At 45.0% G+C, this 14,666-nt stretch overlaps 1 protein-coding gene across 1 annotated transcript; it reads right to left on the bottom strand.

Annotated features, from left to right (window-relative positions):
* Positions 1-11,156: 11,156 nt before the first annotated feature.
* On the bottom strand, positions 11,157-14,317 carry OTOR (otoraplin). The gene is made up of 4 exons (XM_017662498.3): positions 14,203-14,317; positions 13,714-13,853; positions 12,015-12,125; positions 11,157-11,180 (listed from the first exon to the last, which is right to left on the bottom strand). Exons 1-4 carry the CDS (start codon positions 14,315-14,317, stop codon positions 11,157-11,159), a joined length of 390 nt encoding a protein of 129 aa, XP_017517987.3.
* Between the last annotated feature and the right edge of the window lie 349 nt (positions 14,318-14,666).

Genomic DNA, 14,666 nt, shown 5'->3' with positions numbered 1-14,666 from the left:
CCATGGAGCACTCTATGCTCCTATCCTCAGGCTCAAGCAATGAAAGCACAGAAGGAAATACAGTCTGCTACCCAAAGGAAGAGTTTAAAGAGCCCAGTGAAGGTTGTGAGGACCCAGATGTGGGTTGATTTGATAAAGGCAGCAGCAGAAAGAAAGAAATTGGATGGAAAGTCAAATAGAATTTTACTGGAACTGTGGCAACAATTGAAACAGGAGCAGTGTTTATGGCTGCTGAGGACAAAGCAGCAGAAGCCAGAGACAAAGCAACAAGAGCAGCCTGTGTGTCTGCAAGACTTTCTGCTGGAGAGGCTGGAGAAAGTGGGTATTGCAAGGCCCACCCATGGTCCTTTTGGTTAACTCATTTGAACAGAACTGCTTTGAATACAGCCAGGACGACCATTTTGTGGCAATGGATCTCCTCAAGCTTGAGGGTTATTATAATTTGTTGTAATTTTTGTTGTTTGTATATTGTCATGACCTCTGTTGTTATTATGAAATTTGGTTACAATGTTCCAGCTTCCTTACACAGGGACCATGACAGAAGGTTGAGGGCACATAGACTGAGAAGCAAGAATCCTGGAAGGGTGGATAAAGTGAAGGTTTCTATGGCCAGGATTCTCACCTGGCCCTGTTCGGCTAGCTCACTGTACATGTGTGGGCAATACATTGTTATTGACTTTGTATAAAGAGCTCCACCCAGTGCTCTGGACAACACAGTGGCACAGCTGCAAGGCGGCAGGAGAGCAGAGATGAGATTGGAGTGGTGGCAGTGCAGAGGACACAGACAGGGATAGCTACAGGGGCAGAGAGGCCCAAAGGCAAAGACTGGCTTGCTGCATGCAGGATCGCTCTGAGTGGGTGGGATTCTAGTGGTTGACCTGTCACCATAGGAATAAAGTTGGGTATAAGACATTTCACCCCAAGAATATTTCATTGTTACTTTTGGTCTCATTGAATCCATAGTGAACTTGTCCAGGGCTGAAACCTGTTGACAAGACAGAGGGACAATACACACCCCTGCAATCATATCATGTGCCCTTAAACTCTGGAGACTCAAGGTGCTTCCACTCTACTGGGACACTCCCCTTTGGGGATCAGGCTCCCAAGCAGTATTGTCTTGTACTCTTCCTGCTAGGATGGCTAAATACAAATGAGACCACCCTCCTTCGTGGAGCCTAAATATGATTAGTATACATGTTGACACCCCTCTCTGGCTGTAGATATCACAGATAAGCAAGTTACATAGAAAATCAAATATGTTGTTCCTTAGGAGTTGTCATGGCCCTAAGTGGGATGTAGATGTCCCTCACATGTTCACACTGATGAAGGGTTGTGGTCAGACCTGGGACTTCCATTCAGAATTATACTCATACACTCCATACCACCTTACCAAATTGCTAGTGGAATGACTTGGGATTCTCTTAGAAAATTTCAGGTGAATTTTTTAAAAATGCAACTACAAAAAAGTGAGCAATCTGGAAAGTGTTATAAATATCTTTGATTTAGAAATTTCAGATGACCTGAATGAGTAATTGCAATTTCTTATCAGTGAAGCATCTGCAGGTGCACAGCTCCTTGAAGGAAGGCCATTGTGCATCCAACCCTCCCAGGTAAGGTAACAGTGGCTGTCCCTTAGGGGCCCTACAATGTCCAGACCTTGTACACACATTGCATTTAGCCTCCTAACTACTCAGCAAGGCAGATATTGTTAGCTTCATTTGTAGATAACAAAACTAAGGTCCACTGAGGTTAGCACCTTATTCATGCATGCTCAGATGAGAAGTGACAGCACCCATGGGCACTATTACACGGTGCCCTGGGTTCTGTTCTCATCACTCAACTTCTCTGAGCCACAATTCCACACTTCCCTGAACCAGGATTTAATTTTATGGCATGCCAGCTCTACCAGGTGAGGAAGCGCCTCATGTTTGATGGTTTTGGTAGTCCTCTGCCCTGCACTGGAAAGCACTTGGAGAGCTGTGCCCTAGGTAGAGTCTACCACTTGCCCTAAATTGGCTCATGAAACCTACTTGCCTGTATTGTTTCCTTTTTCCTTCCTAAATAGAAGTCTTAGTCTCCTTGTTCTATGAGATCACAGATGGTGAATTTCCTATTTCTTTCCCATAGGGAAGCAGTACAAACTACATAGTAAAATTTAAACACTACAAAAAACATACAGGTCCCTCAGCTTGGAGGGTATCAAGGAAATCTATAAGTTACAACTGCCTCAGGGTCCCAAGGCCTAATGTTTTTAAATGTCTTGGAGGAGGTCATGGAGTGGATGTGACTGCCGATTGACCCAAGATCTGGACCCAGGCAAGTGGAGGATCCTCACGCCTTCCCTGTCCTTGGAATGTACATTCGGCCTCCTAGTCCCATGCTTGGAGAGTGCCAAGGAGCCTTGGAGGGTAAGGTGGTGTTGAGACCATCTGGACAGTAGAGGTGACTGAAACCAGTTCAGATCTCTGTATAAATTTTCAAGATTCTTCAGGGGACAGGGTGCAGAGCCAAGACAGTCCTCCTATGTCAAGTCCCCTCGCTCTCTCAATCTGGAGTGGCCTGCTTCTTTCTTCCATCTCCCTTTGCCCTCTGTGTACGGTGGCCAGTTTCCAAGTTCACCTACCGAATCCCTGAGGTTGCAAACCCACAATGACAGTGATTGACAACCTCTTCAAGGTGTTGAGATGTCCTTGCTCTTAGTGGGAAGGAAAGAAGGCTCCCCATGTGGGAATGGGTCCCAGATGCCTCATTGCCCCCAAACTGTCACCTGCCACCATCTAGCCCCCTTTTCTCTAGGCCAAGACAATGCCTGTGATCTGGGGGCAGGGCTGGCTTAGGGGTGTTAAAATCCTGCTTCTTAACCTTGGAACAGTTGCTTCAGATCTTAGGTTCTCTAGCTTTTCATTGATTTCCTTACTTGTGAGATGAGAGGAGGATAGAAAATCAGTGCTTCTCAGCCTTTACTGTTGAGGGGATTCAGAACATGTCACCCCAAAAGATGCCACTTTGCTGTATTGATTATCTTAAGCTGAAGGCACTGGAGAAACAGCAGATACAGGAAGGGCTCTCTGACCACCTGCTGCCTAAAGCCAGGCCCACAACATTTCCCGTGAGGAAGGGGCCCTCCTGGCACCAGGAAGAGAACACTCATTGCTAGACTCTGGGGTCCTGCTGAAAGGGACCTCTGTAAACAAGCCTGAGAATAAACCTTATCTTGCGGTAGTTTCTGGTATATTTCCTGGTCATTTCCCCACAATTCACTGCCCAGATCCCAAGCCTCTTTGACTTGTCCCCCATGATTAATTGTTCTTTGTTTAAAAAGGAATATAAGCACTTGGGCTTAATGGATTCTTCGGGTCTTCATTTTCCCTTTGAAGTCTCCCATCTATATGTAAAAATATTCAATAGAATGTATATGATTTTCTCCTGTTCATCTGTCTTATGCCAGCTTTACTCCTAGGCCCAGCCACAGAACCTGAGAGGGAAGAAGGCTTGTCCTTCCCATTTAGTATGTACGCACAAATCCCCAGGCATCTTGCTAAAATGCAGTTTCTGACTCAGCAGGTGTGCAGTGAGCTGTGAGATTCTGCATTTACCCAGCTCCTGAGGGGTGGGGGGGGCGCGGGGGCGGGAGCCACACAGATGCTGGCCCAGGGGAGGTGTTACTCGGAGGGGAAAATCCTGGAGCAAAATACCTTTGAAACTGAAATCAGTCAAAGGGAGAAATAAAGTTTAAGAAATCTATTTATTGCTTAAAGGCAGTTGTCCCGCAGTGTCTTTCTCCATCCGGATGCTGCAGCAGAGTAAAAAACTTCACCCAAACCTCTCCAGTCCCTTGCTGGCCCTTGTAATTACCTATTGATATGGAGATGGACTATTTCTTTCCACACTTTGGAAACACCTATTGATATAAAGATGCACTAAAGCCAGGTGAGAGATTCCGGAAATATTGCAATTTTACCCACAAGCCACCCCTCCAGAAATCTCACATCACCATCTACTCATTCCCCATCTTCCACATTGGCCCCTGTGTAAGAAAACTAGAGCATTGTAACCAGATGAATGACATACAATAGTAACAGCAATAAAATCATGATCCACAAGCCAAAGGATTCAGCTGGGTGTAAATTCCTTAAGTCCATAGCTCGCCCATTCCACAAGCAGTCAGTAGCTGGACAGGTAGAGAGTTCAAAGCGATCATCATGCGGTAGTGGCAGCCAGGAGGGATATCCAGGCCATAGGGACTGTAGAAGAAAATAACTTCAAGGGCGATAAGGTACATGTTTTAATGACATCAGCATAGGCAAATCTTGTCCATCAGGTAGGATACATGCAAGAGAGTGGTCCTGTGATAGGACAGTGGCAGGAATGGGATCTCGTCCTGGTCTAGTATACCAGACTTTCACCCCCTCCCTGTGGGATTAGAGATGGGTCAATATATAGGGCTATGGGAGGTACACTAACTGGCCATAAAGATAAAACAAAACTTCCTTGTAAGATGCTCTTACCCTCTGGAAGTTTTGGGTACACTACCATGAACTTTGGGGGCCACTCTGCTGTTATTCCAGGAATACACACAGGCCAGCTTCCAGGCCTTTTCCCCAAGGTGCCAGAAGGGCCAGCCATCACTGGTCCATGTGTCAAAATGTCCAGGGCCACATCCACTCAACTGTGTCTCCAGGGCTTAATGCAGTAGGAGCTGAAAGCAGGATGTTGCTCTGCTGGCCATATCCTGGCTTCAATAACTCCTCTTTGGTTTGCGCATACAGTTGTATAGGAGAGGCAGCAGTGTGTGTTAGCGTATCCACAGGGCTTAAGGCTCCTTTTTGGAGCTTCTCATTCAAACACTGTAGCACTGTCCATAAGTGAACTGACCAGCCTCATAGACTATTGGTGTCCAACTTCAGGCCAGATTTCAACAAATCATTGTACTTCTTTTCATGCCTGCCCCAGTAGGGTTATATGGTACAGGAAACTTCCACTTTATTCCTAATTGCTGCACTTACTCTTGTAACACATGTCCAGTAAAGTGGGTGCTTTGATCACTCTCAATCACCTGCAGCTGGCCATAGGCTCAAAGAGACACTTTAGGCCTGTCTTAGTGGTTTGCTGATCTGCACTACATGCAGGAAAAGCAACCAATAGTCCAGTAGCCATGTCCACATAAGTCATGGAATACCGATACCCTTCTGGTAAGGGCAGAGGCCAAATACACTCTATCTGCCACCTGACAAGGGGCATCGGACCCATTACTATTGTCCCATGTTGCTGTGGGACTCGGTGTAAGTCCCTCTTAGAGCACACAAGGAACTCCTTCTGGGTTCTGCCAACTTCTTCAAAGGCCCACATTGTCTTTTGCCTCACGTGCAACAAATACTGATGTAACCACTGGGCCACATCAAAGGCAGGCTTTCTTTCTAGCCAATGCACCTGGGCCAATGTGTCTGCTTCATCATTCCCTGGGGATGCCAAAGGCAAATGGCCAGTCACATGATATATGGTAACAGTCTTAGCATGACCAGAGGCTGATTGACTTGTCTTGTCACAAGTCTTGCCCCCAAAGGGGCCAATGACCAGCCACCCTGTTGGCATGGTACCATTTTGGTAGCCACAGGGTTAAACCTGGATAGACAGATCAGTTGTCACTGCAGACAACTATAGGGGAGGGCTCCTGGGTGATCACAAGCCATACTGCCTGCAGCTCAGCCCATTGACTGCTCTTCCCCTCTCCATCCTCCATTTATATTGTTTCAGTCTTATGATGGAAAGCCACAGCCCTCCACTTCAGGGGCTACCCATGACTGGAGCCATCTGTATAGTAAGCAGCTTCAGGTATAGGGGTTTTTCCCTCCTGATAAGGACTCTCAGCCATCAATGGCTCAAAAGCAAGTGCTTCCTGCCTTCCACTGGTATAGTTCACAGGCCCCAATAAACATTGGAGTTCTCCATTTAAGGGGTTAATAGAGAAGGTGCTGTGCTGCTGTAAATATGTGCCCCATTTGGCAGGTATAGGAGTCTGTGCCACACCACTCTGTGGCCTTTGGGTCCAGTCTCACATACACCCCGCAATGGGATAGGTGGTTATTACCTTGGTTGGATCTGTGCCAGTGATGGGCTCCATAGCCAGCAAGGCATGATACACAGCAGCCAGTTGCTTCTCTATCAAGGAGTACTGGAGCTCTGCTCCTTTCCATAGAGTTGACCAGAATTGAATAGGTTGGCCTGTCCATTCAAGCTGCTGCCAAAGACCCCATCCATAACCATCTTCGGTTACATGAACATCTAGCTCACAGGACTTTGATAAGTCCATTACACTCAAGGCCTTTACAGCCTTGACTGATTTTAGCAGCAGTAAAAGCAGCTGCACATGTCTCATCCCAGTCCCACCCGATGCCCTTTCATACCAACTGGTATAAGTGCTTCAGAATTTGTCCCAAGTGTGGGATAAACACTCTTCAGTAGCCCAAAAGACCCAAAAACTCTTGTAATACTGCCGCAGTGGTAGGGGTAGGGAAAGCCTGGACCTTGTCTATGACTGCTTCAGGAATAACTCTAGTTTTACCCAACCAGACAACCCAGAAGAATTTTACAGACAATCCAAGTCCCTGAACCTTGGTGCTGTTCACAGCCCATCTTTTCTCCTGTAGATGTTGCAGCAGTCTAGGAACTGCCCCTTCTAAATCTGAAAAAGAATCAGATGTGAGCATAATATCATCAATGTCGTGATACAACCACACCATTTACGGTTTCCTCCATGTGGCCAAGTCCTGGGCTACAAGTCCATGACAGATGGTGGTACTGTGGAGGTATCCCTGTGGGAGGACAAGAATGTCCACTGCCGGCCTTCCCAAGTGAAGGCAAACTGTTCCTGACTTTCCTGTGCTATGTCAATAGAGAAGAAAGTATTAGCAAGATCTACAACATAATATGTCCCCAGTTCATGACTGAGTATGTCCATAATGGCTGCTATAGAGGGGACAGCAGCATGTCAAGGGGGTGACTTTATTCAATTACATGCAATCCACAGTCATACGCCAGGGAGCCATCTGGCTTTTTCACTGGCCACACTGAGGAATTAAAAGGACTGTGAGTGGGCTTTATGATGCCCACCCTCTCCAACTCCTGTAGAGTTTCTCCAGTTTCCTTGTGCCCCCCAGGCAATTTATACTGCTTATTATTTATCACCCACCAAGGTACAGGCAGAGCTACATGTGAGTGCTTAGCATGTTCCCTCAGAACTGCCTTTACCACATGTATCCACAGTCTGAACTATCCTGCAGTGGTCTGTAACCACAGGCCCTGCAGGATATCTACCCCCAAAATATATTCAGGGATGGGAGAAATGTACATGGTATACTCCTTTGGGGATAAACACCCTATCCCCAGTGAGATTTGGACTTTCTTCACTCTAATTGCCTTACCCCCATAGCCATCTATCACAGCTGGGGTCCCAGGAAAATGTTCAGGGTTGCCATAAATCAGAGAATACTCAGCTCCTGCTTCCACCAGTGCCAGGACATGTGGTACATTCACAGGGGACCAATGAATTGCTAATTCTACATGTGGGTTCAGATCCCCACCACATCCCCCAAGGTAGAGACCCTGACCCCCTCCTTAGTTGGACTGCGATACCCAATCTTCCTTCTGTGGGGGTGAAGGCCCAGGCAAATCCTGAGTACTGTTCCTCAGGAAATTTTGCAGTGACACAGGCGGACATGAGGTTTTGACTCCAGTTTCCGTGTCCTGGACCTCAGCAGCTGGAACTGATGCTCTGGCTTTGATTGATGCCACAGTTCTATCAAGATCCTATTGGGCTGCCCATCAAGTTTTTCTTTCACTACGCTGGCCTTTATCAAATCAACCCGCATCTGGGTCCTCAAGACCTTCACAGGGCCCTTTGCACCTCTCCTTTCCATCATAGCCCTTAATTCCTTCCGTGCTCTTATTGTTTCCACCTCCCCCAGATCTGCTAAAGTACGAGTTGCCTCCCCATGGGTTGCCCTATGTGGGAGGCAAGAGTAGTCACTAGGGACCCAAAGAGAGATGGGGGAGCTGTATGCAGCACCAGGTTTTTCATTCCTACCGTGAACAACTCCTCATTGCAGTCCTGGGTGGCCATATTAGAGACGATATTTTTCATGCCTAATTCCTACACCTGTTGGAGCTCTATAAATGTTATCCAGCTAGTGGGTAAATATGGTAAATCACCGTGATTAAGCCAAACTGCCCTGATAGCTGCTGTCAGCCACTCCAGAAGTGTCTGATTCCCTGAGGCGTGATGGGCACTTTGCAACCACTGCTAGGGGTGGGTCATGAGGGAAGCCAGTCTACTCATTTCCTGAAATTTCCTGACATAACAATGTTTTCCACCCCCATATCCCATAGATGTAAAAGCCATGTAGGCAGATATTCCAATGGCTTCTGCCTATAGTGGGTACTCATGTCCACAGATTATCCTGGGTATAGGGACGGAGCATGGAGTGCTCCACAACCTAGGGAGGGGACAGCTCCTCCCCCTGAAGAGTCTGTCATTGTTTTGTTTTTATTTTTTTAATTTCAGCTGGGTGGGCCTTTAATCTGGGGCCTAGGACGGTGGCCTCTGCAGAAGATTGGTCCTTGGCCCCACCTCCTCATCCTCTCCCCTGGCTCCTCCACCATCTGGGGGCTGAAGGCACTGTTCTTTCCTTCCCCTCCCCAATGACCTCCTGCAACACAGCCTTTCCTGCCGCCTCCTCCCTGGCCGCTGCTAAGCAATCTTCCAGGAGTGTGAACTGTCTTTTTGGTAATTCTCTCTCTTCCTTATGGGCATCCCACATGTCATCACCCAGCTCCTCCAAGCAATGCCCAAGTCTGTCTCTCTTCTTGATAATCCTTTACACTATCTCAATGAAAAAAGATCCTACAATGCCAACTGCTACATGGCCACTCAGGGCTTCTTAACAGCCTTCTGTCTCACTGAGGGCTAATTCCACAGCTTCCAGTGTCTCCACCCTTCCCCAATTCTGGGGAAGGCTCCATGCCCCTAGGAGTGCTTTACCCTAGACCAATTTCCCATTAGGGGCTCCGCAATTGGAAGCCCCACAGGTAGGGGCTTTCCAGGTAAAGCTGTACCCTCTATCTCTGCAGCCACTGGGGCCTTGCCACTATCCACGGTGGGGCAGGGGGTTCTGGGCATCTCTCCACCATGTATAGGGGCAGTCTGCCCAAGGGTTGCACCCATGTAGACAAATTTTGGGTTCAGAAATCCTGCTGATTATGCCAGTTGTAACTCCAGAGGAAAATCTAGGGCAAAATACCTTTGAAACTAAAATCAAAGAGAAAAATAAAGTTTAAGAAACCCATTTATTCCTTACAAGCAGTTGTCCTGCATCTCTCTCGACCCAGCTGCCTGCAGCAGAGTAAAAACTCCACCCAACCTCTCCTGTCCCTCTCTGGCCCTAGTAATTACCTATTGATATGGAGATGCACTAAAGCCAGGAGAGAGATTTGGGAAATATTGTAATTTTACCCACAAGAGGCTGGACAGTGTTTAAAGTTCCTGCAAGTGCTTTCATTCTTCAAATGCAATAGGCCCTCCAAGGAGATTTAAATCAGTAATCAGTCAATAACCTTGGAACTCCTTAATGAGATCAGCTCTGGTGGGTGGGAGCTAATTGCCACCAGCAGGGAATCTGAAGCTACTTTGTGCTTGGGGAGTAAGGCTGGATATAGAAAGCCAGACAGCTGGGGTGTTTGGGCAAAGGGTGCTTGGAGGGTGCCGTGAGGGTGCCAGTTCTGCTCAGGGTGATGGGGGTCTGGAGTGGGCCAGCCAAGAAGTGGAAGGCAGGTAGAAACAGGGGTAGGAGCACCTCTTACCTTAAAATTGTGTTGAGAGCCCTGGATGTTGTCTGAATCCTCAGGAAATAATGCAAGATAGAAACAAATAATAGAAACAAAACTTTGGGATTTTTTCAGCTTTTTTTTTTTCCATAAGAATTTGGCAAAAACATATTCACCCAAAGTCACAGTGGACAGAGGTATAGTTCAGGCCTTTAACATGTCCTAAGTGCCCTTTTGGGCATAATAAGAGTACAGAAACCTGAGCACAAACACATTCTCCCAGGCTTTCAGTATCCCCAGGACAAAAAATGTGTTAAAAAAATTCTTATCTGAGAAATTGTGATTTTTTTGAGAATGATACAGACTAAAATTACATGTGAGTAAGCACAAACTCACAGCAATATCAGGAGTCACATTAGTAAACACAAAGCAGATTTCCAGTTAAATGCAGAAAAATTATGGGACCGCCAAGTCTGCACCCCTCAGCAGGTTTCATCACACATAACCTCAACTGTAGAGAATTTGCACATGAAAAGGAAATTCAAAATTGAAATAGAAGTAGAAAAATAATCCACAGCCTTTTTTTATTTTTGCTGTATCCTTTGACCTGAAGCATGAATAACACCCAGTGACAGTACACACTGAGTCATGAACTGCTCCACCCCTCCTATACAAACATACTTATTTAAAATCTGAGGGGTGGTAAATAGGGTCATTTAGAAGATAAAATCATCCAATTGAAATAATTTATGAGACTTTAGAGACGTTTAGAGGCATAGTCCCAACATCTATGACTCCAAATAGCTTTTAATAACCCAACAGCTTCACATGTGAAAGGCATCAGATATGTAAAGTAACAACACTCCGAACTCCTAGAATATGCCTTGATGATGATACAGCCCCTTCCTGTACATGATAACAATTGCCAGAGAGACAAGTAAGTAGGGAAGGGAAGACTTATAACCTACCAACTTAATACAGGGAGCCAAAGAGCTGGCAAGAATTATTCTTTAGAAATAACTACAAATAAACCATTTTCTATATGGATCCTTGTGCAAGAGAAGACTCTCTAGGCTGAAAACATTATTTGCTTTCAGTTCTCCCATTCAAGCCAAACGTGCCCTGCCTGGGTGGTAGGAAGACCAGGCCAACAGAGGCAGACAGAGACTGAGGTGAACCCTCTGGAACTGTCACCTCCAGCTCCAACCCCAGCCATCCTGTATGGTAACAAACTCTGAAAGCAAAAGTCAGAAATGAGGAACATGTATTTTTTGGTTATTTTTGCTTTTCTCTTTATTTTTGGTGTTTCCGTCCTGTCTGTGGATCTGTATAATTTCTTACTCGCAGAAGAAGTCAATATCCTGGGAAAAAAAGATTGAATTCATCAGGCAGGGCAGAAGACAGATGTGGGTTTTTTATTTTGGATTTAAAATGAGTAAATGTTGAACCCCAAAGAGTATGATGTAATTATCACTTTAAGTAAAAAACTACTTTAATATGAAGGTTCTCAAACACACTTTTAATTTGTGGTTATTTGACACATTCAAGCTCAATGCTTAAGAAGCCGTGACAAGTGAGTCCCGTTTGTGTAGGCTGGGCGATGTTTTGAAGTTATTTCCCATAGCAATTAGCTCCAGAGAAGCGCTTCCAAACAACCACCCTGCCTAGTAGCTCAAAGGGGATCTTTTATTTCTGTTCTGGGTTTGCAAGACCCCAGGGCATTAGAGAGAGTATAATTTCTTTTTCGTACATCAGTAAGAGTCAATCTACCACAAAAATAAGGCAAATATTTTTCCAGAATGTTTTGCTTTTGGTAAATACAGATGCCAGTGTTTTTCTCAGCCCAAGTTTTTTAGTTAAATAAATATAACAATCAGAGTCAGTTAATACTGCTTGGGCTTCTTTGTGACATAGACTCCTTCTCAGGGTCACTTGCAACTAAAACAAAGGAGGTGGGTGGAGAAAGTTCACTGATCTTGCCACATTGAGAGTAGGTATAAATGCTCCCCCACACCTGTCTCAGAAAAAGTCCCACCTGGGAGTGGACTCAATATATCTTGTAAGTTTATAACGGACTTTTAACATCATGACCAAAGGGAAGACCTGTAACCTACCAAGTTCACACCGGAAGCCAAAGAGCTAGTGATCCAGGGAGCTAGGACCTGAGTCCACTATGCCCCCTCTGAGATGCTTACCGTGGTGGGGACTTCTTTGGTGGCTTCCTGGTACACGTGTTGCTCCTCGACCAAACTGCTGGGGAAATAACCCACGGTTCCCATCTCATCCTCATGGCGATCTCCATACACCTGAGTGCCCAGAAGTGCCACAGTTAGGGGAAAGCTCTGTGTGTCCCCTTGCAGAAACTGTCAGGCTTCCTCCTTGCTGTTAATGAGAATTACATAACTGTCAATGCCTTGCTTCCCTCTGGATTCCAGGAGGCTCACACCCAAATCTGAAGTTCAGTTCCAGCAACAAAGCCAATCCAAAGAAATTGCCTACCATTCTTTTGTGGCTCAGTCTTAACTAGTCTTACTTTTAGTGTCCCTTTACTTTATGCAATTTTGTAAACTGTCTGAAATCTTTTTAGAACCTATACATTTAAAAAAGTTACTAAATCCTTAAAAAGTAAATAGAGCCTTTTCTTTTAAAGGACTTGTATTTCTCAGTTTTAAAAAATTCAGATGGACAGATACTAAAGTAAATTTAAGATTTAATTCTTCATTCTTTGAGAACCGATCCATGGGTCAGCAGATGAGGACACAGTCCTGCTTCATCCCTCCTCAGAGCCCACCCCTGCATGTTTTAACTGAAGAAGAAAGATTCTTTGGAATTCAAGAAGGTGCTAATGTTTCCTTAAAAATATTGAAACACAGACTGCCAACACACGTGCCTTTTTCTTAGAAAATTGGCTTGTTTTTTAATACACTTTAAACTCTTTGAGATGTTCAAGCTGAGACATGAACCATGGGCTTAGACAGAATAGGGTGAGGGCCTCCGGAAAAAGCAAGGCAGGATATTTACAGTCAGAGCAATGTAACTACATGCAAGGAAACCCCCTACCAAAACTCTGTGTTAAACATTAAGCTCTAGAGTCATTCTTCATTGAGATCAGTTAATATTCCCCAGATAAAGAAGAGTAGCACGTTTTTATTATGCTAATCGTTTGTAATCCTGTGTAAGATTCACTTTAGCATGCTAAAAGGCCCAGGCTATGTGTTGTCTTTCCTCCTTCAGATCTGACGAGGTACTTTTGCAAACTGAGCAACTAACTTAGCCTGCAGACCCAGCTGTAGACGGCATGGTAAAAGGCAGGAAGAATTCCATCTTAAAGATAAGATTGCATTTTAACACGCAGGAAGTTTAAGAGGCAGGATTCTTCAGCAAATAGACAATACCTCAGCCCACCTTGGGGGCTGGGCAGGCAGCCTTTTGATGTGCTCCCAGACCAAGACGCCGGTATTCCAGAGAGAAATCAAGGCAGGAAATTCCTTATGTTAATTTTTAATATTCAGGGACCACTTAACAAGTCCAAACCCCTAAGTTTTTTTCATGTTCCCATATATCCTCAACTGCCTTTAAAACCCTTAGACAACGCACCACCACGGACACTCCTGTCCCCTCCAGGCATGAGCAGGGAGCTCTGTCATTTCACTTTATCTCTGAATAAAAGCCTGTACCTTGCTCTCCTACCTTGAGGGTTTGTGAAGCTCATTCTTCGGCTTCATGAACAAGAACCCCATGCATCAAAGCCCCTGTGTGTTTGACCAGCTTTTCTTGCCAAAACATTACATAAACCTACATTTGGTTTTTGTAGGTATCAAAGAGAGGTAACAGAGGAAAAGTGAAGAGCAACGTTAAGTCAAGATGTGTGTATAGTTTTAATAATCTCCTTACACTGCCAGCCCAAAATTCTCCAGCTTCATTTTCTTTTACCAGCTTTGAGTAAACATAGATCTGCTGCCCCTTTTTAACGTTAATGAATCTACAGTCCGGGGCATTGTAATCTTCTTGAGCTCTGGCCAGAGAAATAGTATCTAGAAGAAAAACACATTGAAATGACTACATTTTAGACTCCTGGATTTTGTAACAGTAAAAAGGCAAAGCATATCAGGAAACCAGGAAATCAGGTTGACTAATCCCTCCCAGTTACAGCTGCCGTTCCATTCAAGAGAAGTAAATATCTGAGGTATTTAAAGCTGCATCCAACAGAATCTTAGCCAAGTGAATTTTCCATAATAAAAGGTATAGACAAGGAGAAACAATGCTAATAACATACACGTTAGAGAAGATTCACTTCAAAGTACTATTAGATTGTATACCGTTAGTGGATATTTTTTCAATTATATAGTAGAAATATAATGAAAGGCATAGAGAAGTCCTTACACACACACTCGTCATCTGCACAGAGCTTCTTGGAAGCAAGTCTGTCCATAAATATTCCATGCACAGAACATAGAGCCACAAGGCCTGGGAGGAGAAGTAGTAACAGTCTTGCCATCTTCGTTTCTGGCTATTTTTGCCGTCACCCTTTACGTAGAAGTGGAGACTGGCTCCAGTGGTTCTTGTCTTTTATGTAAAAGCCAGAGATCTGGGTAAATCCTCCTGGCCAATGGGAAGGTGTCTACTGTTCCTCAGCTTTCATTACAGCTACTGGGCTCCAGGGGCTATTTCACATCTGACTCTCCAAAGACTCTTTCTGTTTTTTTTATATACAAATGATATCCAGAATGGTCCACTATTGTTGAAGCCACTTTATCTGCAGTTCATTTCACCAGCAGAGCATTGTTGAAACAACTAGGGGAATTTGGAATTATTTAAGAAGTTTTTTTAGTTCAACTCTCATATTC

The sequence above is a fragment of the Manis javanica genome, chromosome 5, assembly GCF_040802235.1.
Source record: "Manis javanica isolate MJ-LG chromosome 5, MJ_LKY, whole genome shotgun sequence".
Lineage (NCBI taxonomy): Eukaryota > Metazoa > Chordata > Mammalia > Pholidota > Manidae > Manis > Manis javanica.
Note: the sequence above shows the minus strand (reverse complement) of the source record. Positions and strands in the feature narration are given on the sequence as shown.

Excerpts from the sequence above, each read along its gene's own strand:
- OTOR (XM_017662498.3), bottom strand. The coding sequence starts at position 14,317 with ATGGCAAGACTGTTACTACTTCTCCTCCCAGGCCTTGTGGCTCTATGT. Across the intron at positions 13,854-14,202 it reads TGCAGATGACGAGTGTGTGT|ATACTATTTCTCTGGCCAGA; the intron begins GTAAGGACTTCT and ends TTTTTCTTCTAG. Across the intron at positions 11,181-12,014 it reads CCAAAGAAGTCCCCACCACG|GATATTGACTTCTTCTGCGA; the intron begins GTAAGCATCTCA and ends TTTTTTTCCCAG.